This window comes from Neltuma alba, unplaced genomic scaffold (assembly GCF_004799145.2).
Source record: "Neltuma alba isolate B1F8T4 unplaced genomic scaffold, ASM479914v2 tig00010918_pilon, whole genome shotgun sequence".
Taxonomy (NCBI): Eukaryota; Viridiplantae; Streptophyta; class Magnoliopsida; order Fabales; family Fabaceae; genus Neltuma; species Neltuma alba.
In genome coordinates, this window is record NW_021635694.1 from 598,396 (window position 1) to 620,800 (window position 22,405).

Sequence of the window (22,405 nt, forward strand, 5' to 3'; positions counted from 1 at the left end):
GCATGTTGTGCTGTCACATATGAGGCCAAGTGGCTGCCATCATATGCTTCAAAATTTCTGATTTTGCCAAGTGTCCAAATTTAAGAATATTCCATTGGTTTTTAGGGTTAATTAGGCTTAAATCCATTTAAATATTGGGCCACCATTTTGCATGAAATTTTTGGGCTTTCTTGGCCCAAAATATGACCCAATTCTGATCTGGAATGATAAAGGAAGATGACCCAATTATAAAATATCAATTCCAAGCAAAAATGAATCTTATCAGTTACTCTTTACTTGTAACTTTTCATAATTATTCTAGGGCTCCAAAATTATATTTTTCTTCACAAAAAATCCTATATTAATAAAGGAAGGCATTTTGAAAAATTTTAGAATTTTTCTCCACCTCTAACTGTTTATTTTGAATTTGCTCCGAGTAGGGTTTTATCTGTAAGACTTTTGAAAATAAATTTCTTAAAATTAATTCCTGTACTTTCAGGGCCTAAAATCAATTTTATAAATATAATTAAATATTTATATAATTATTCCACATTTTTTGGGAATTACTGGGGCCTCTAAATATTTAAAATAATTATTTTCACTCAATTTTTTTTTTGAAAAACCTCTGTTTTAAGGAAATTCTGTAATAAGCTATTTTCGTACTATTTTCACCTTTAAGGCTTCTATTGAGGTTTCAAAACCTCTAATTTACTTTTTTATTATACTCTGAAATTTTTTTAGAATTTTTCTTAAATTTTTCTATTTCACCCTTCCTGAACCGATAATTTTAAAAATATCAGTCCAAACAACAGTCAAATCTCAACTCCAAAGTTGTTTTGCCTTTGAATCTACTTTATCACTTGACCTTTTGCCTAATTTATTATTCACATCTCTCGGGTCAAATTTGACGGGATGTGACATATTAGTTGGAAAAGGTTTGACTTTTAAGAGGTAATTAATTTTGGTGTAATGGAATTGAGTTTTGAAAGAGAATCTGATTCTATCATAATAGTCGAAACTGATTCCTTTATGAGGCTTAAGAAAATGTTGAGCATCTATGTAACTATAAAATTTTTTTGATAATTCTACATTTATTTATGTTGACAGAATTAACTTAGTTGCTGGTGCTTAATGATTGCTATTTAGAAGCCAATATAGAGGTAGTGAAAGATGAGGGAGAGTTTGTATTAAACCTGATAAATTGATCATGTTAAGTACTTGAGATGCCTGCAACAAGGAAAGTCTAAGTTTATGTGACTGGCAGTATGCTTCTTTGATGGATGATTACAGCAAAAAGGTGCTAGAAGTGAAGATTTTTACTATAGGCATATTGGTATAGGTCGTATGCTAGGGTTATAATTCTGACTTGTACTTGCTTTCTGGTATTAGTGAGTGTAACATTTTTTTTTAAATTCATAAAAATGACTTTTTTGGCACAAAAAAAAGATCATCAAATGGAAGGTGGATACTTCAATGGCAATTTGCAACTTGCTCACATGAACTTCAGGTTGTTCACGCTTGGATCATGGCCACACTTCTCTAATTGGTAAGTTTGACATATAATTTCATCTTTGAGACTTTATGAATCTTCCCATCATTAACATAATTAATATCAATTGAAAATATGACAAACCTTATTATGTACTTGAATTAAATTAATGCATTCATATAAAATACTTATTAATGCATTTCCTTTTCAATTTCTATTGAGATATGTATTTTAATTAGTGCCATCATGTGAGGAACAAATTTTCAATAGCAACCTTGCTTCATTCCATTCATGTAAAAGGATCAAGTATCCTTTAGGTTTATATGTAGACTAAAGTTATAAAACATGCAAATTCTAATGATTGCATTTTTTGTGCTCAAAATTTGATTTGACATTTTTGTCCAACCAAGTTAGTTTAATATATCCAACCATATGTTTGAACAGAATTTGAGCAGGAAAGTTACTTAGGATACTTTAGAAGTATTCATGAAATTGTCATTAACTTAGCATGCTTTCAAAATATTGCTATGATTAATATTGTTGTACGTAAAAAGTAGGGAGAATTATAATGAGGTTCTAAGGAAGAAAAATAATTACAAAACAAGCATTCTCTACTCTGAAAATTGTCATTACAAGTTGTTTAGGTTGTTATTGAGATTTTTTTAATATTTATTTAGCTAGAAATTTAATTTCTATTATGTTGACGAGTGAGAAGCAATAGAACTGGCAATACAATTTGAATGTAATCCTGTAGCAAGCTGGAAAAAGCTGTATACCAATACTATAAGGATAATGAAGCTGAAGGTACAAGTAATATTATTTAGCTAGAAGCAATATTATTTTACCTCTTCAGCGAATAGTTTGCGATACTTGGCCCCCAAAATTGATTTGGTTGTGATGTTTTGTTGGTTGTATTGTAAATTATAGATGTGCATGTATTGCATATCTCTTTCATTTTCATTCATCTTTCTTTCTTTCTTTTTTTTCCTTTTCCTTTCTTTAATAACGTTGATGGTCTTTGTCATTGTAAGTTTAATTATACTATTGACTTCCTTCATAGTTATAATGAATACAATTCATTGAATATTTAATTGAAATTAGTGCACCATATTTGACTATTAAGGGCATCATAATTAAAATCGGTGAAGTTTACTAGCCTCATTCAAAGCATCCAAATTAGAACCATCAAAATGAAATGCAACAAAAAATTATAATTATAGGGCCAGTGTAAATTTAAATAAAGTAAACTTGCCTCGTTGAAGTTTACTCAAGAAATTAAAAACCGGACTGAATACTAAACTAGTTGAGATAGTGGTTGAATGATCAGTCGGACTAGGTTTAACTTGGGGTCAAACCAGTAATATTAAAATAATATAATTTAATTAAAAATAAAAAATATAACAATATTAATAATCACTATTAATAAAATATAAGAAAATATAATAATAGTTTAATTGTAATAATAACAAAGTATAAAAATATTAAGAATTTTGATCTTTATCATTCATTAATAACTAAAATTAATAATTACTGATACTAAAATCATTGTTAAAATTCTTTCAATCTATAGTGATTGAGATATTAAGGGCTGAATAAAAAAAATAACACCAATATTAATGTAATCATCGAAATTGGTTCATATCGGTTTTTATCGGTTCAATATCAGTTTAACTCCCATCCAACTCAGCAACCAAACGAAAATGAAACTAGTGAACAAACCAACTCCCTGGGAGTTTACTATATTTTTGTATGACATAAAAGCAGTTTGTCCTTTTGATTCCTTGGGCAAAGCCATGAGATTCACCAAATTGCCCAATGGCTCATGCACATAATCTTGGCTTATTATTTCCATTATAAGTTTTGTTGGTTGTGTCGTGGTAGCCAAGTCATTCTTCAATTACTACAGCAATCATAAAGAAATTCAAAACTTGCCAAGTCTCACCTATTGGATAGGTTGTATTTTTGCAGAATTTACTAGTTCTTATACTTGCTCTAATGAGTTCTAATTGCAACTAAAAATTCATACATGACATGACAAAGGAATGATAGTAAAAAAATTTTAGACAATAACTTTTCCATGCTTAAAAAGGTAAGCATATTGATTGAAGCTCACTATGCTCTCATTATTAGGGGTGTGCAATCGGATATTTGGTTCAGTTCGGTCTAGAAACCAAAATAACCGATCACCGAATTAGAATATTTTTAGGCACCGAACCAAACTGAAGTTCTATCACTAATAGAATAGAAACAGAACCGAAATATCTCGGTTTGGTTGGTTCATTCGGTTAATGCTACTGACTTTTTCCTCTGTTTAAACCCGCCATAAAATCCTAGGTGCGAGGGAGATGAAGCGGTAAGCACAGCCACAATAGCAGAGACTATAGAGAAGAATAGAAGTGTCAATGTGAAGATGAAATGGAGAAGAAAAGTGGAGATGAAGTAGAGACACCGCAAAGAAGAAGAGCAAAAGCATCAATATATTGTTTTTGAAGAGAGAGAGAGAGGCGCTATTGTGACAGCAATGAAGAAGTGTGAGGGAGAGGGCAGCAATGAAGAGTAAGAGAGTGTGAGGGAGAGGGCATTCTACCTGAGATCAATGAGCAAGAAGATAATAGTATTGTTTTTTACTTTTTGAAATTGAGAGGATGCTGGGAAGGAGGCTGCGGCTAGAGAGAATGAGAGATGATGAGCTATCTTACATTAGGTTAGGGTTTGAGATATATTGGGCTGGGTTTAGAAGTATACTTTGGGCGTGTTAGTTCTTTTTGACCGAATTGGGCTTATTAGTTTATTGCTAACTTAGTGTCATATTATATACCTTGGCCAAAAAAAATATATATATATATATATGCTAATATACACACACACATGTAGGTTTTTCGGTTTAAAATTGAAATTTTTTTAATAAATCGAACCGAAAACCGAAAACCAAAATTTATTAGAAATAAAAATCGAATCGAAACCGAACACCGAAATAACCGAACTGAAAAACCGAAAATACATTTGGTTCGGTTCGGTTATCGGTTTCGGTTCGGTTCGGTTATCGGTTTTGCTCATCCCTACTCATTATACTAGCCTCTTTTATCAACAAATTCAAAATAAAATCATGCCAATAGACTTTTCCTTAATTATAGCTACCCCATACCATGTAGCCTCCCTTACCATCAGGTCATAGTTACTTTTACCGCATAAATAGCAAGGACCATTTCGTCTTCTTATCATTCACCCTGCATTATGTGTGCTATGGTATTTTTATATCTTTGAATAAATCATCTATGAATTAGAAGCATGATAGGATGAAAAACATTTTTGCATAATGGCAAAAACTATTGTAAAAAATTAACTACTATTGGAAGATGTAGGAATTTGCAAATAACATGATATCCAAATGTTAAGTGGAAGCATAGTCATAAAAGATAATGTTAGATACATACTATGATCTCTTGTGCATTGAAGGCTAAAATGTCATAACTTTTGTCTAATTAATACTAAGAAATTATTTTAAATTGATTTGTACTGGACACAAATGTAACGAAACTATTATAATAATTTAAACGGAGTTTAAATATTGCATCTAGAAGTTTTCTTATCTTCCTCTTTTATATGCTTTGTTGTAATAGTGCGGTGAATTCATGAAATGTTTTGGATTATAATATATTGCTTCCGGTATTCTCGTTGACTAATTTGAGTAGATTAAAGATAAGTTTACGCGTTGTCTTTCCCAAAATATTTTTGCTAATCAAGTATATTGGCTAGAGCTATCATTATTACAATGACTACTTTGAAAAAAAATGAATAAATATGAAAAACAAAGTGGATTGAGATCTTATATTTAGGACTAAAATAAAATTCAAATGAACTATGATATTAAGGACCGAAGGTAGTAGTTATTTATAGTGGAATGTGTGAGTTTTTTAACAAATTAAAATATAAAAACTCCAAACTACAAACCCCGCACACCACGCACGCTATTTTATACTCTTCTGGTCCTATTTATAAATAACTTTTAATATGTATTATACAAACTAAGAAAAACTTTAAATTTTATTAATTCTTATTTAAAACTTAATAATTTTCTGACTTTATTTCTATTCAATAGACATTATATTTCATGTAAATAAAATTAACATATAAATAAAATTATATATTGATACAAAAAATGTATCAGTACTTTATAATGTGAAAAAATGTCTTTTTTCTATAACGAGAGAAGTGCTTTATAATATGTTAGTGATTAGCCTCGTATATTGATCTTAGGCTTTGTTTGGTTAGAAAGTTGTTGAGGGGAGGGGAGGGAAGGATAGGGGAAGGGAGGGGATGAGATTAGTGTGTTTGGTTGGGAAAAATAGAGAGGAAGGGAGAAAAAAATTGTCTTTTAGTGCTCTTCTCTCTTCTTTTTGCTCCCCTCCAAATTTAGGGTTTTTTGGAAGGGGAGGAAATATTATGTTTAATATTGACTAAACTACCCATACTAACTTTTCTATATTTTAAGTTTATCTCTCTTATTAGAAATCTTTTCTCACTTCTTTCTCTTTTCAGCCACTAATGATATTTGATAATATAATATTTCTATTATGACAGTAATTTTTTTGTAATATAATACGATAAGTGTACATTAATAGAGGGTGATGTATTATAATTATATAATATATACATATTATATATATTAATACCCATGAATGTGTATTGTAATTATAAAATTAATGAGATATAATGTTAAACCTTTTACCATATTTCTTTATTTTTTTTAGTTTTATCATAATTTTTTATCACGTGTAATTGAGGTAATTGATTTTTTTAAAATTGATAAATTAAGAAATGATAATTTTGATATAAATATTATAATAAAAAAATAGTCTAAATATAGAGATAATGACATATTTATCAATTTATAATCACTTCCCTTCTCCTCCTCTTATGAACCAAATAAAAAATCTTTTTTCCCTTTTTCTTTCCTCTAGCCAAACAAAACCCATTTCTTCCATTCTCCTCTTCTCCCCCTTCTTTTAATGAACCTCTCCTCCCCTGTTCTCTACTGAAACAAACAAAGCCTTAACCCAAAAAATCTCCCGCCCCCGATCTCTTCTTCGACGGCTAGCTTCCTTCGCTGCCGAGCCGCGGATTAGCAAGTCATGTCACCATCACACATCTTTAACGTTCAGCTCTTCTCATCGACAGTCTTGGTCTTCGTCCAATTCCCCCACAAACAGCGGTCTTCTTGTCTTGGCCGGAGGGGGCGACACTGGGGAAGAAATGATGGAGGTCATTAGCGTCAAGTCCCAGTTACCAGATAATCCACCTCACGCCGTCAGTAGCCATTGCACCGATTAGGTATCTCTTTTTCCTGATTTCTTTATTTTCTTCTTGAAACGGTAAATCTTCTGATAGCTATGGTGATGCATTAGGGATTGATACAAACTGGAGTAGAAAGAATAAGAGGCTTAAGCTTTCTTCTTCTTTTCCTTCTTTTACGGTAAGTGTAGCACAACGGAACGTATTGTGCTAGGCTTGGCACATTGAAGACATGCATGCATGGCGTTTGATGAAAGTCCTGAATGAAAGATAATTAACTGGGGGGCTGTGTATTGATTATTTTGTTTGTTTCAGAACTGGAATAAATATATTATCTTTGAACTGGTCATTCTAGAAATTAATTCACTGCAAAAACTTCTTTGCAAGTGTTCTTTCTAGAATTATAATTAGTTTGCTCATCATTTTTAATATGACATAATGTATTTGTTATACTTCCTCTCGTTATGTTCCTAATTAGTTGGCTGTTTTGGCATAACGGATGTTCAATTGGTGTATGGTAATCTGCTGGTTATTGTATTTTATTTCCCTTAATTCAACCATTGAGAGATTCTTACCTTCCCCTAATAGCAGCCTTATCTTTTATTGAACCATATTAAGCAGGACATTTTTCTTTGGGTTGAGATTTTTCTATTTTATGTTCTAAAGTTCAGACTTTATTAATGGCAGTTCCTTCTGCTGTATTCTGTTTCTTATAAACAATAACCTATGGCCCATGGGTTACAGTGTTCTTTATCAAATTTTCTGATAAAAAAGTTTTAGCTGATGGTTGGTTATTTAAATTTGAAGAATCTAATGATTCTGAAGTTCTATTTTATTTGAATAGAATGATAAATAGATACAATTCCCTCAATGAATGAGGTGATCAGACTGAGATTCTAGGGATCAGGTGAGATATTAGGAGTCTAAATCAATTCCTAGGACACAATCGGAAAGGAATTAGGATCTATCTAATAAACAGAAATTTAAATTAAAGAATCAAACAGATTTGCACAGCCCATGACCCGAATAGACTGAATAGCCAATACTCCCCCTCAAGCTGGAATGTAGATATCAAGCATTCCCAGCTTGTCTCTAAACTTTTCAAATTTGCCTCAGTCTAGTGGCTTTGTAAGAACATCAGCTACGTGTGACCTAGAGTTTATATGAGATAGGTCAATGATCTTTGATTTAATCTTCTCCTTTATAAAACAGCAATCAATATCAACATGTTTTGTCCTGTCATGATGAACAGGATTATTAAACATTTGAAGTGTTGACATGTTGTCGCACCAAAGCTTAATTGGTGTGTCTACACTGATTCTGATTTCTTTTAGGACACGTATGATCCACATTCCTTTGTGAACCCCATTAGCCAATGCTCTTAACTCTGCTTTTGCACTGCTTCTAGAAACCATAGTTTGCTTTTTGCTCCTCTATGTTACCAAATTTCCCCAAACAAAAGTAAAGTATCCCCCTGTTGACCTTTTATCAACAAGTGATTTTCTATGGTCTGCATCTGTAGATACTACTCTATCTTTTGATCCCCCCTTTTTGAAGAAGACCCCTCTTCCAAGTGTTATTTTCAAGTATTTAGGGATAGTATATATTGCTTCCATATGTTGTTCTTGTGGTTGTGAAGAGAATTGACTAACCACTTCCACTGCATAACTAATATCTGGTCTTGTGTGTGATAGATAGCTAAGTTTTCCTACCAATCGTTTGTACCTTTCTGCATCAACTGGTATGCCATCCTTTTTATATTCAAGGTTGACGGAGGGATCCATAGGTGTTGGTGATGGCTTAGCTCCCAACAAGCCAGTTTTTTTAAGTAGATCCAGTGTGTACTTTCTTTGTGACACTGAGATGCCTTCTTTCAGCCTGGCAATCTCCATTCCAAGAAAGTACTTAGACTTTCTAAGTCTTTCACCTCAAATTCTGCTGCCAAAATCTCCTTTAATCTCGCTATTTCTTCACTGTCTCTCCTGGTTATAACAATGTCATCTACATACACGATTAGGATAGACACTTTTCCTTCTGAATGTCTAACAAATAATGTGTGATTTGACTGGCATTGCACATAACTAGATTCCTTCACCACTTTGGTGAATCTTTCGAATCATGCCCTTGGAGATTGTTTGAGACCATAGAGAGATTTATATAGTTTGCATGCCCTTTTTAAGTTTCCATGTTCTGCTAGTCCTTCAGGGATTCTCATATACACTTCTTCCTCGAGATTCCCATTTAGAAAAGCATTCTTTACATTAAGTTGGTGAAGTGGTCAATCAAGATTGGCTGCTAAGAACAATAATATCCTCATAGTATTTAATTTTGCTATTGGTGCAAATGTTTCTTGATAATCAATGCCCTCTGTTTGAGAAAAACCTTTCGCCACTAGTTGAGCCTTAAACTTGCTTATAGACCCATCTAGATTGTATTTAGTCGTGAAGACCCACTTACACCCTGCAGCCTTCGTTCCATGTGGGAGACTCACAATCTTCCAAGTTTGATTTTGTTGGAAGACAAAGCCCAAGCCCAATAAGCTGTGTTTTATTTGTTAATTTCATTCTTTGTATTTATTTTATCAGTTCGATTAGATTTATTAGCCAAATTAGGATAGATCTCTTTGATTTATCCATTTATCCTAGATTTACCCTAGCTTATCTAGTTATATAATGTACTCCACTGCTTCAAGTATAATGCAAGTATCACTATTCGCTCTACTCTCTCATGGTATCAGAGCTGGCGACCAAGAGAGAGAGAGAAAGTGCCGGCCTTAATTGCAACTAAGACCAGTCAGACTGGTCGCACGAAGACACGCCAACAACATGACCTTGATCGCGACTAAGACTAGTTAGACTGGTTGCAGGAAGAAACGTCGACAACAGAGCCATTTGATCACGCCTAAGTTAGCGATTGGGACCGAGTAGCCTGTCGCACAAAGATATGCGGACGATCGAGCAATTTGGTTGATCGAGACTGAGGAACCTGTCGCACGAATGTACACTGACGATCGAGCAATTTGGCCGCATTTGAGTGAGCGACCGAGACCGAGTCACACAAAGGCACGATCATAATCATGCAACCCAGCGAACCTAACATGAACGAGATGGAGTCTGGAGAATTTCCGCCTCTGTTTGGCACAATGAGGCGATCTTCATCGGCGTTTACAACACGTATAGCACCATCATCTTCTTCTTCCGCGTTGGGCTCTTCTGGAACGGGTCCCTCTGCATCGGGTTCTTCCTCTTTGATGGGAATAGAACCTGGAGTAACTACCGAGATGCCACAGATGTTGATCACTCACAAGTTGAATGGAAGTAATTATTTACAATGGTCTCAAAGTGTCCTAATGTACTTAGAGGCAGAAGAAAAGAAAAATACATAACTGGGGAGGCTCCACAACCAAGTCCTGATGACTCAAAGTATGATACTTGGTCTGCCGAAAATAATCTTGTGATGACATGGTTATGTAATTCCATGACAGTAGACATTAGTGAAGGATATTTGCTTGCTAAGACAGCAAAGGAGATATGGGATGCTGCAAAAAGAACATACTTAGCTATGGAAAATACTGTTGCTCTATTTCAAATCAAAAAATTGCAGAGAGAGATGAAACAAGGAAGCATGACAGTGACACAGTATTATACTGCTCTCGCACGTTTGTGGCAGCAGCTGGACATGTTTGATGTCCATGAATGGAAGTGCAGCAATGATGCCTAACTATATAGTGAACTAGTCGAAAAAGAAAGAACCTATGAGTTCTTACTTGGTCTCATTGACATGTTTGATGACATAAGAGGAAGAATTATGGGGATGAAACCGCTGCCATCACTATTCGAAGCTTTCAACATGGTCAGATGTGAAGAAAGCAGAAAACAACTCACCCTGAGTGTATCTGCACCCTCTGAGAGTTCGGCATTAACAGTACATGGCATCAATGGACCAGAACTGAGAGGAAAGAAGAACTCCAGAGGATGGTGTGATCATTGCAACAAAAATAGTCATAGTAGGGATATATGCTGGAAATTACATGGCAAAGCAGCAAATCTGAAACAAAAACAAAGACCAGAGAGTAGGGGGTATGCTGTTGTGACTGAGGAGAATGAGGAGAATGGAGAAACTCTTAGCCGAGAAGAATTACAAGTACTCAAACGAATTCTTGAGAAGCACAATAACTCTACCTCTACTCCTAAAGCAAATTTAGTAAAGTCAGGTAATTCTATTATAGCCCTAAATGCTATGGTAACCAGTGATAATACCTGGATTGTTGACTCTGGAGTTACAGACCATATGACGGGTAATAAAACTTTGTTCAGAATTCTAAAGTATTGTCATGATGAGAACCTTAAAGTGGACGGACTCTATTATCTTGAAGGGTCAAGGATCACCAATAGACATGTGGGCAAGGCTTTGTTTAGCTCAAAATCTTCAAATAAGGATGTATTATTATGGCACTCTAGGACAGGCCATCCCAGTGTTGACTATATGAAAAACTTATTTCCAGATTTATTGAATAAAAATTTAGTTTATTTTCTTTGTGAAACTTGCCAATTTGCAAAACAAACTAGAACTTCCTATTCCAAACAATCCTATAAACCAACAGCACCTTTTACCTTAATACATAGTGATATTTGGGGACCCGCAAGGGTTAAATCAACCTCTAGTGCTAGGTGGTTTGTGACCTTTATTGATGACCACACTCGAGTGACTTGGGTATACCTAATGAAAGAAAAATCGGAAATTTTTAACATTTTCAAAAGTTTCCACACGTTTATGAAAACTCAATTCCAAGGGACAATCAAGATATTAAGAAGTGACAATGCAAGAGAGTACCTCAGCACAACCTTGAGAGAATTCCTTGACCAGCAAGGAATCCACCACCAAACCTCATGCACAAACACCCCGCAACAGAATGGGGTAGCTGAACAAAAGAACCGACATCTCCTAGAAGTCACTCACGCTATTATGATTGCCAGAAATGTTCCAAACCTATTTTGGGGAGAAGCTATTCTCACATCAGCCTACTTGATCAACCGAATGTCCACCAAAGTACTCAACTACCAAACTCCCATCCAAAAACTTCTTGAAACCTATCCAAATTCACCCCTAGTCTTAGGCATTCCCTTAAAAGTATTTGGATTGTAGTATATATACATCGAGATGATGGCAACAAACTTGAATCAAGAGCTCTAAATTGTATCTTTCTTGGGTACTCTCCTACCCAAAAAGGTTTTAAGTGTTATTGTCCTACAACCAGGAGAGTTTATGTTACTAAGGATGCTGTTTTTTCAGAAGATGATGCCTACTATCCCAAGTTGCTCATTCAGAGGGAGAATTATGACACTGAAGAATGGCTAACTTTGGATGTCCCTGTTCAAACAAGCCTAGACAACCTTGAGAACCTAGCTTCCCTTGCTCAATCCGAACTTGAAGATCCAAACCCACAAACTTCCTCTACTCAACAAAACCACAGCCATCTGGAAAATAGTGTTGAGGTGAACACAGGAATGGACCAGGAGGGTAGTGCTGAATCTGATAATGAAGAAGAAGAACAACTCTCAGAAGAGGAGCAAGATAATAGAGTCTCTCACATTCCGAGGCATAGCCAAGTCTCCAATCCAATGTTAGATCCAGAAGAACTTGGGTGGCCAATTGCTCTCAGAAAGGGGGTAAGATCCTGTACTCAGCATCCAATCAGTAAATTTGTTTCCTATGATAAATTATCTTCTAGAATGTAGACATTTGTGGCCAACTTATCCAGTGCAAGAGTACCTAAGACGTTCCAAGAGGCTATTGGTGACTCTAATTGGAAACAGGCTATAAATGAAGAGTTGGAAGTATTGAAACAGAATGAAACATGGCAAATCACTGATTTACCAACAAGAAAGAAGACTGTGGGGGTGTCAATGGGTTTTCACCATCAAGTACAATCCAGATTGAAGCATAAACAATTATAAAGCAAGACTTGTAGCCCAAGGATATACATAGACATATGGGGTTGACTATCAAGATACCTTTGCTCCGGTAGCTAAGCTCAACACCATTAAGGTTCTTTTATCAGTAGCAGCAAATCTAGATTGGCCACTTTATCAGTTAGATGTGAAAAATGCTTTTCTAAACGGAGATCTTAAAGAAGAAGTATATATGGAGATACCTGCTGGCTTGAAGAATTCAACAAATTGCTCAAAGATTTGTAAACTCCAGAAATCATTATATGGATTGAAACAATCCACTAGAGCTTGGTTCGGAAGATTCTCGATGACCATGAAAAAAATGGGATACTCACAAGGGCAATCAATTCACACACTCTTCATAAAGCATGCTGGTGATCAAATCACTATCCTAATAGTATATGTAGACGACATTGTGATTACAGGAAATGATGAAAGTGCCGTAAGAAAGTTAAAGAGATCATGGGCAGCTGAGTTCGAGATGAAAGATTTGGGACAGATGAGGTATTTCCTTGGGATGGAGATTGGTAGAACCAAACAGGGAATAAATGTCTCTAAGAGAAAGTATACACTAGACCTGTTGCAGGAAACTGGTATGCTTGGAGCCAAACCTGCAGAAACTCCCATGGAAACTGGCTGCAATTTAGAATACAAGAAGGATGGCATACTGGTTGACACTGGAAGATACAAGCAGTTGGTAGGAAAGCTCATTTATCTAGCTCATACACGACCAGATATAAGCTACGTTGTGGGAGTTGTAAGTAGTTCATGAATCAACCGCAAGAACAACATGTGGAAGCTGTGTACAGAATCCTGAAATATTTAAAGATGAATCCAAGGAAAGGGTTATCCTTCAAGAAAGGAGAATCCAGAGGAATAGAGATTTACACGGATGCAGATCATGGGCGGTCCTTGCTAGATAGAAGGTCCACTACTGGATACATCACCTACTTATGGGGAAATCTGATTACCTGGAGAAGTAAGAAGCAACCAGTAGTTTCCAGAAGCAGTGCAGAGGTAGAACTAAGGGCACTTGCCCTTGGGGTCTGCGAAGGAATCTGGATAATTAGAGTCCTAAAAGAACTTAGACTACTGCATACTGGACCAATAATGTACCCTAGTTTATCAAGTTATATAATGTACTCCACTGCTTCAAGTATAATGCAAGTATCACTATTCGCTCTACTCTCTCAGATTTTTATCAAGTGCCTGCAACTCCTCATCTATGGCTGCCTTCCACTTAAGATCCTTAGTAGCTTCATCAAATGTTCTGGGAATTTGATCCCTATCAATTCTGGTAACAAAACTCTTCATGCACAGTGCTAGCTTATCATAAGGTACAAAATGACTAATAGGGTGTTGCGTAAACTTTCTTACCCTCTTTCTAAGTGCAATAGGCCATCCAAGATTATCAGGTTGGGTTGATTCTTGGCGTTTCTTAGAACCTGAAGAACCTCCACTGTTTGACTCTTGTTCCTCATTGGAATCTGCATCTTATTGGTCATCATCATTTCCTTGTATTGCATTGTCAGGCATCGTGCTAGGGTTAAGTGCATCAAGGTTGGTTTTGGGTGGAGTAGAATTGGTTTCAAATTCTGTTTCTGGAGTTGTAGAGGGCTATTGAGGGTCAGATTCTAATGTGGAAAGTTTTGTTGTGGCTGTAGTTACAGCATGTTCAGTTTCTGGTTAGGATTTTCTGTTTCTGGCACAGGATTTTCTATTTCTGGTGTAGAAGTAGTAGGTATGGTAAGTTGGGTTTTTTGTGGTTTAGGGGAAGGATTGTGAGGTTTGTGAGGTCAAAAGCTCCCATTCTCTGAAATTATTCCCCTGAATGGGAGACTTTAGATAGTAGGCTTGGGTCTCATCAAATTTGACATTCATAGTACCAAAGAATTTATGCAAGAATGGGGAATAGCATTTATACCTTTTTTTGAGTAGAGGAATAGCCTAAAAAGATGCACTTTAGAGTTCTCGGGTCAAGTTTATCCCCATGGTTGTGATAAATGTATGCTACACATCCAAAGACTCTTAGTGGAAGGTCAAGAGTAAGAGAGTTAGAGGGATATGCTTTTGTGAGTAGGTTTACTGGGGTTTGGAAACCAAGAGTTTTGGATGGGAGTCAGTTGATCAAGTGGATAGCAGCAAGGAGGGTTTCTTCCCAGTATTGTTTAGGAACATTATGGGTAAACATAAGGGATCGGGTAACCTCTAATAGGTGATGATTCTTGTGTTCTGCGGTCCCATTTTGCTGTGGGGTGTCGACGTAACTGGTTTGGTGAATAATTCCGTGTTCTTGAAGATATTGCTATAGGGTGTGGCACATGTACTCTTGACCATTGTCACTCCAAAGGGTGAGAATTTGAGTTTGAAATTGAGTTAGGATCATTTTGTGAAATTTGATGAAAGTGGCAGGTAGGTTAGATTTTTCTTTCATTAGGAACACCCAGGTAAGTCGTGTGTGATCATTAATGGATATAACAAACCATTTAGCATGAGTGCGGGAAGGTAAATGAGATGGCCCCCATATGTCACTGTGGATGAGATTAAAAAGCTTTGTGTATTGATGTGAGTATGGTTTATAGGTTGCTTTGGTTTGTTTTGGGAACTGACAGACTTCACAAGTGAAAGGAAAATCATTCTTATTGAAAAACTGAGAAAATAACTTTGACATATAATGAAAATGAGGATGTCCTAGTCTATAATATCATAAAGCATTTTTATTGTCTGAAGTAGTAGAGAAAACTGAGGATGGCTTCACGGAATTAGTAATATCTCCCTTGTGTTGATTCTCTTGGGCTTCTAAATAGTAGAGATCTTCTAGAATCTTAGTTGTGCCAATTGTCTTCCCTCGCTTCAGATCCTGAAATACACATTTAGCAGTAGTGAAATGAACATCACAATCCTGATTCTGAGTGATAGCAATTACAGATAATAGATTGCATTTCAATCCAGGAGTGTAAAAGACATTAGACAGGATTATTTCTGGGGTATATGCAATTCCAAGCCCTTTAACTTTCAAGGCTTTACCATCGTCTACCTTTACATGGATATTTATGGGACATGGTCTTATGTCAGTCAAAAATTCTTTGTTTCTATTTATATGATCTGTTGCACCTAAATCCACAATCCAAAGTCTTGAATGGTGTATGTTAGCTTTTAGTGCTAATATAGTTTTACCTGTATGGGCAATATAACTAGTGGTAAGAGTTATTTCCTGGGCATCATGTTTTTTTAGGAATTTTCTGGGTAGATTCAATTCCTCTTTATTGAATTCTAGTTCATTCTTGCTATCTGTAGTTCCAACAAAGCCTCAGCCATCTTGTCTTCCCTTCTTTAAGGGTTTTCCATGTGGTTTCCAACAAACCTCTCTAGTGTGGCCCTTTTTTTTTTTGCAATGGTTGCACCACTTGCCTTGCTTCTTGGAGTCATCTTGAGGGCACCCTTTTGACACAAGGGCACTTGGTTGATTAGGTTCACTCTTCAATTCGGTGGAAGTAAATCTTTTTCTGCTTTCTTCATTCCTAACAGTGAAGAATACTTACCTTAGAGGTGGCAGTGTGTCAAGTCCCATTATTCTTCCTCAGACTTATTCAAAACTGTCATCCAATCCAAGCAAGAACTTGAAGACCCTTTTTTCTTCTTTTATCTTTGCATAGAGGGCTGCATCTCCTGTACACTTCCACTTGTAGGATTCATACATGTCTAGCTGTTGCCATTGAACAACTAGGTCGGTGTAGTATTGAGTTATAGAAAGATTACCTTTCTTGAAATCGTGAAGAAATCTTTCTATCTCCAGAATGGCAGCTTTGTTTTTGAGTGTAGTGAACATGTCTTTTGCAGCGTCCTAGACTTTTGCAGTCTAGAAAAATGTGAAGTTAGCGCTAATTTCAGTTGTCATGGAATTTATCAGCCAAGCTTGCACCATAGAATTTTCAGCTTCCCAGGTAGGATATTTTTCATCATCTTTGGCTGGTTTCTAGATAGCACCAATCAAGTATCCATATTTGCTTTTGCCCATAAGATATAGCCGAACACTGGACGACTATTGCATATAATTTTCACCGTTGAGGCGATGAATTGTGATGGATGTAGGGCTTGATTCAATTGAATTCTGATGACTGGTAGAACCAGTCGTTGCTGCCATCAACCCCAATTGGATGTTTGCGGAAACCGTAGGGTTGTTATGGCCTTCATCGTTGAAGCCCATTCCAAATCGGATCATCTCTACTCTGATACCATGAAGAATCTAATGATTCTGAAGTTTTATTTTATTCAAATAGAATGACAGTCTTAAATAGATACAATTCCCTTAATGAACGAGGTGATTAAGCCGAGATTCTAGCAATCGGGCGAGATATTAGGAGTTTAAATCAATTCCTAGGATACAATCGGAAAGGAATCAAGATCTATCAAATAAATAGAAATTTAAATTAAAGAATCAAACAGATTTGCATGGCCCGTGGCCCAAATAGACAGAAATAGACTGAATAGCCAACAAAATTGATTTCTAGAATACACATTCATACATAAGTGCATATGCTAATTTACTTGAACATCAAATTAAGAAATGGAAGCAGAATACTTGATGGTGCTTTTTATTCGCAGATTGTTTGTTGATTGATTTGGATGGGAATGAAACCTAATTTCTTCCCTTAACTATGTGGCTGAGAACAGGTTGGCTTGTCGGTCTCCATATTTTGCTAGTTGATATAGTTTTGTCTCTCTGCTTTTATTACTTCTTGCCAAAAAAGTTGTTTGTTTGGTAATTGTTTTGATTCATTTATTCTTGGAAGCTTATGGTTTACACAAATTAAAAAATGGAAACAATACAAAAATTAATGCTGCCAATTAGTTTATGATATGAAGTTTCTATTTCGTCTTATTTGAAAAGTAGAAATACTTAGATTTGTCTTGGCTTAAAGTATTTGTTTTTTTATCTCACTTCTATAAGTTGCCATACATCTTACATAACCATAAATTTTTAATTTTTGATTGTCTTATGGAAATTTTATATTTTTTAATTGGAGATTAAAAATGAAACATTTAAGGTTCAGGCTTTTGACGATTAATGCATTGATGGAAAAGATTTATTTCTTGGCATCGGTTCTTCACTATAAATTGATGTGTTTCCTTGTTTAAATTTAAATTTGCTTATTATAAATTATATATATTTGTAGATCAAGATTATGAAACACTTTAGAACAAAAATTCTGAATAAAAGAACAAGTGTTGTCACTAAAAGTTCCTATCCTTCCTCTTTTGATTCTAGTTTCTCGTGTCTTTTATTTTATGATATTTACTCAAGTTGATTGCATACAAACTTTCTATTTTGATTTTGTTTCATCTCAAATGTTCACTCTACTAAAGACAGAAAAAAATTAACAAGTTCGTTATTTCATTTTGTCCATGTTTATTGTGCAATTGGTTAAAACTGAAACAACTGTTGCCATGGATGGGATTTTTATAGCATGAATGGCTCAGATATTCCATAAAGCTAAATTCAAAATGATGCTGTTTTTGTATAAGTGGTCTTCATGGCATTTCCTTAGTTGTAGATGCAATGGATTGTTGGATGAACTTCACTAGGGCTGATTTTTAATTAATTCAGCAGTAAGAGTGAACTTGGGTCCTTTTATGCATTTTAATATTAACTTAGATTCAGCCTAAATTGAGCATGAATCATGTTCATGTCTTGCTTACTGTCCTAGTATCTGTCATGCATGAGTTCAACTTAGTCTAGCTCAGACTTGAGCCAAAATCATGTTCAGAGCTTGCGTACTATCTCAATGACTTCCAAGCATGATTTTAGTGTTGTTTTAGCTTCAAATGAAACAAATTTTGTCAATATCATTTTTTTTTTGTCCAGTGGGCTGTACTATGGTTTGGTCTTACACTTTGGCCCAAATTTGGGCTGAAGTGCTGAGTCAAAACCATATCATATGTCTCGTCATAGCCATGGTTTGATCTTACTTTTGGCTCAAATTAGAGCTCAAGTGCTGAGTTAAAATAATGCGTGCTTTCCCATGCTCCTGAACATGGTTGGATCTTGCTGATGGCTCAAACTGGCAATAGAATTCTGAGTTCGATCAGTTCCTTCTGTCTCATGGTTCTTAACATGATTTTATCATGCCTTGTAACTTGACGTTTGTCAAAACTCAAAAGTGTGGAGTCAGAGGAAAGCCTTCTCCCCTCAGTTTCTATGCATGATTTGATGATGCATATTAATTTGACTTTATGTCAAAATGCTAAGTTTGAGGAACATGTGCTATTTTATAGTTCTGGCCATGATTTAATCATTCCTCCTAACTTGACTTTTGGCCAATTTGCGAGGTTAGAGGATTGCTTGCTGTCCTTTTACTCTCATTATGTTGTAATATTGATTGCTAACTTGACTTTAAGACAAAGTGCAATGTTATTGGAATGTGGGCTTAGCTGTTCTGGGGTATTTTTTTTTTTTTTACCTTTAAAAAACTGATATTGTAGCTGTCCTACTTGATCTAATTCTTTATTTCCTTGACTATGAAAAAAATTAAAAAATTTAGTTGTCAGTTAGAGCTCATGCTCGAAAAAGTCATGTGGGTTGTCATGTGTAGTGTTATGTTTTTCTTTCTCCTCCTTCATTAATTTTGACCCTCATCCTTCTCCAAATCTCCTATTTCTAAGCTTTTAACTGTTGCAATCTTTTTATATTTTGTGATAGGGTAAAAGAGTAAAATGATATAATTTTTTGTTCTTATACCAAAATTATACTTCTATCGTAGTTTGAAAAGTTAGATGGACTCTCTCTTCTTTTTTATTTCAAAAAAAAAAAAAAATCAAGTAACTTATCTGGAATAGCTTTACGAATTTCCAGGGATAGGTTGTGTTCAGCATTTGAGTCTATAGGATGCTGAAGCTGCCACATGTTTCTTCTCTCCATCCACATCTTCCTCCAAGTCTCAACTTATTTGAGTTCTGTAGAATCAAACAAGAAGCTAAACAACTTCATGCCCTATCCCTCAAAACAGGCATTTTCAGTTACCCTTCAATATCTTCCCGACTTTTAGCTCTCTATGCTGATCCCAAAATCAATAACCTTGATTATGCTCGCTCTGTCTTTGATTGCATGGAAGCACCCAGTTTGGTTTCTTGGAACCTAATTATCAAGTGCTATATTGAGAACCAATGTTCACATGATGGAATTCTTCTGTTTTATGAAATGATTCATGAACTCCTGCCTGATAATTTCACTTTGCCTTGCCTAATCAAGGGTTGTACTCGTTTAAATGCAACTGAGGAAGGAAAACAGATTCATGGGTTGGTCTTGAAAATTGGGTTTGGTTCAGATAAGTTTGTACAAAGCAGTTTGGTTAGTATGTATTCTAAATGGAGTGAGATGGATTTGGCTCAAAAAATATTTGATCAGATGGACAATAAAGATTTAGTAAGTTGGAATTGTTTGATTGATGGTTATGCCAGGAATGGAAATGTTGAAGTGGCAATGGAACTGTTTGATAAAATGCCTGATAGGGATATCTTTACATGGACTTCTTTGGTTGACGGGCTTGCCAAATGTGGAAAGCTTGAGACTGCAAGAGAGATATTTGATCAAATGCCAAGTAAAAATTTGGTATCTTGGACTGCCATGATAAATGGCTATATGAAGTATGGTCAATCTGATTTAGCCGATCAATTGTTTCACCAGATGCCAGTGAGAAATTTAATAAGTTGGAACTCAATGATAGCTGGATATGAACATAACGGGCAGTATTTTGAAGCTTTGCATTTCTTTGTGGCATTGTTAGGTGAGGGCCTTATACCTAGTGATGCCACAATGCTCAGTGCTCTATCTGCTGTTTCAGGGTCAGCTGTTCTTAATAATGGGAGGTGCATCCATTCATTTATGTTGAAACGTGGATTTGAATTAGATGGTGTGCTTGGTACATCACTGATAGATATGTATTCCAAATGTGGTAGCATAGAGAGTGCTCTAGCAGTTTTCAAAGCAATAGCCAACAAGAAATTGGGGCATTGGACAGCAATAATCATGGGTTTAGGAATGCATGGTATGGCTGAGAATGCTCTTGAACTTTTCCTTGAAATGCTTGAAGTTGGAATGAAACCACTTGCTTTAACTTTTGTTGGGGTTTTAAATGCTTGTAATCACGGAGGATTGGTAGATGAAGGGCGTCGGTTTTTCTATATGATGATCAATGAATACAAAATTGAGCCGACAATCGAACATTATGGTTGCTTTGTGGACACTTTGTGTCGTGCTGGGTATCTTCAAGAGGCAAAGAATATCATCGAGAGCATGCCAATGAGACCAAACAAAGTGATCTGGATGAGTTTGCTCGGTGGTTCTAGGAACCATGGAAACTTGGAACTCGGAGAGTATGCTGCTCACAATTTGATTGAGGTAGATCCAAATGCTGCTGCAGGTTATATAGTGCTTTCTAATATGTATGCTGCGTCTGGTAAGTGGGATAAAGTTTCACATGTAAGAGAAATGATGATGAAGAGAGGGGTAAGAAAGGATGCTGGATGCAGTTTCGTAGAGCAAGGAGGTAAACTGCACCGATTCATTGCAGGCGATAAAGCACATCCCCAAACTGAAAATATATATGCTAAGTTGGGTGAGATGAGAGAGAAGCTGAAACTTGCAGGACATATTCCAGACACAAGCCAAGTTCTGCTGCATGTTGAGAACGAAAATGAAAAGGAATTTGAGTTAGAAATTCACAGCGAGAGGTTGGCCATTGCTTTTGGCCTTCTCAATATGGGAAAGGGAAGTCCTGTTCGGATAATAAAGAACCTTCGTGTCTGTAATGACTGCCATGCAGTAACTAAACTCCTGTCTAACATCTACAATCGAGAATTTATAGTGAGAGATAGCAGCCGCTTCCATCATTTCAAGAATGGATCATGTTCTTGCGGTGACTTCTGGTGATAGCTTTTCCAATAACCTGCCATGGATGCTTTGGCAGCTTTCCGCAGATATCTTTACCAACAATTTGCTGTCATCAGGTCTGTGAATATCCCTGCCTTCCAATTCTCTTGTTGGTTCAATAAATGGGTTTAATCTTTATACCTGAAATTATTCTGGCTTTGCTGCATTATAAGGATTAAAAAACATGCATCTCAAAAGTATACAAGCTTACGGTTAGTCCAACCAAGTGGCTTAAGCTATTTTGGTATAATGGACAAGCCTATCATAGGGCAATTGTTCCTGATTCGGGTCAAATTTGTTGTTGATTTCTGTTTGGTTCCTGGGAAGATAGTTGACTAGTGACCAATTATCCCCACAAATACCTTGTATAATTTCTTTTCTGGGGGAATGAAAATAATTCTGTCTTTGGAAGCTTTAATAAAATGCCAAGTACAATTCAGTTAATAATATTCACTCATACTTCTATCGTAAAAGAATTTTGTTACAAATCCTTTTTCCTGTTTAATTATATCACCAGTAATGGAAGCAGATGAATGAGCGAGTATTCATGGCAAAAAAAAAAAAAAAAAGAAAAGAAAAAGAAAAAAGAAAAAGAAAAAGATGAATGAATGAGCGAATATTGGAACCCAAAAGGCTTCCATCTTGAGTATTTTCATTGCGGGCAATAGGATGGACAGCATGACCCGAGAAAGTTCTGAATAGCAAAGAAGAGTTGCAACTTTTCTTTGGCATATTAGGAGGTGTTTGGCAAGATCGAAAAAGACT

At 35.6% G+C, this 22,405-nt stretch overlaps 1 protein-coding gene across 5 annotated transcripts; it reads left to right on the plus strand.

Moving 5' to 3' along the window:
* The first annotated feature begins 6,462 nt into the window (after window positions 1–6,462).
* Window positions 6,463–22,087, plus strand: LOC114759920 (pentatricopeptide repeat-containing protein At1g08070, chloroplastic). 5 transcript variants are annotated; one of them, XM_028949153.1, is made up of 3 exons: window positions 6,463–6,799; window positions 6,874–6,941; window positions 19,565–22,087. In XM_028949153.1, exon 3 carries the CDS (start codon window positions 19,598–19,600, stop codon window positions 21,638–21,640), a length of 2,043 nt encoding a protein of 680 aa, XP_028804986.1. In that variant the 5' UTR covers window positions 6,463–6,799; window positions 6,874–6,941; window positions 19,565–19,597; the 3' UTR covers window positions 21,641–22,087. The 5 variants fall into 5 exon arrangements, with proteins under 5 accessions (XP_028804986.1, XP_028804987.1, XP_028804985.1 ...); XM_028949154.1 differs by lacking the exon at window positions 6,874–6,941 and adding an exon at window positions 17,317–17,385; XM_028949155.1 differs by lacking the exons at window positions 6,463–6,799; window positions 6,874–6,941 and adding exons at window positions 11,139–11,158; window positions 17,317–17,385.
* The last annotated feature ends 318 nt before the right edge of the window (window positions 22,088–22,405 follow it).

What these genes read in the sequence shown, in the direction of transcription:
- LOC114759920 (XM_028949153.1), top strand. Translation starts at nt 19,598, where the DNA reads ATGCTGAAGCTGCCACATGTTTCTTCTCTCCATCCACATCTTCCTCCA.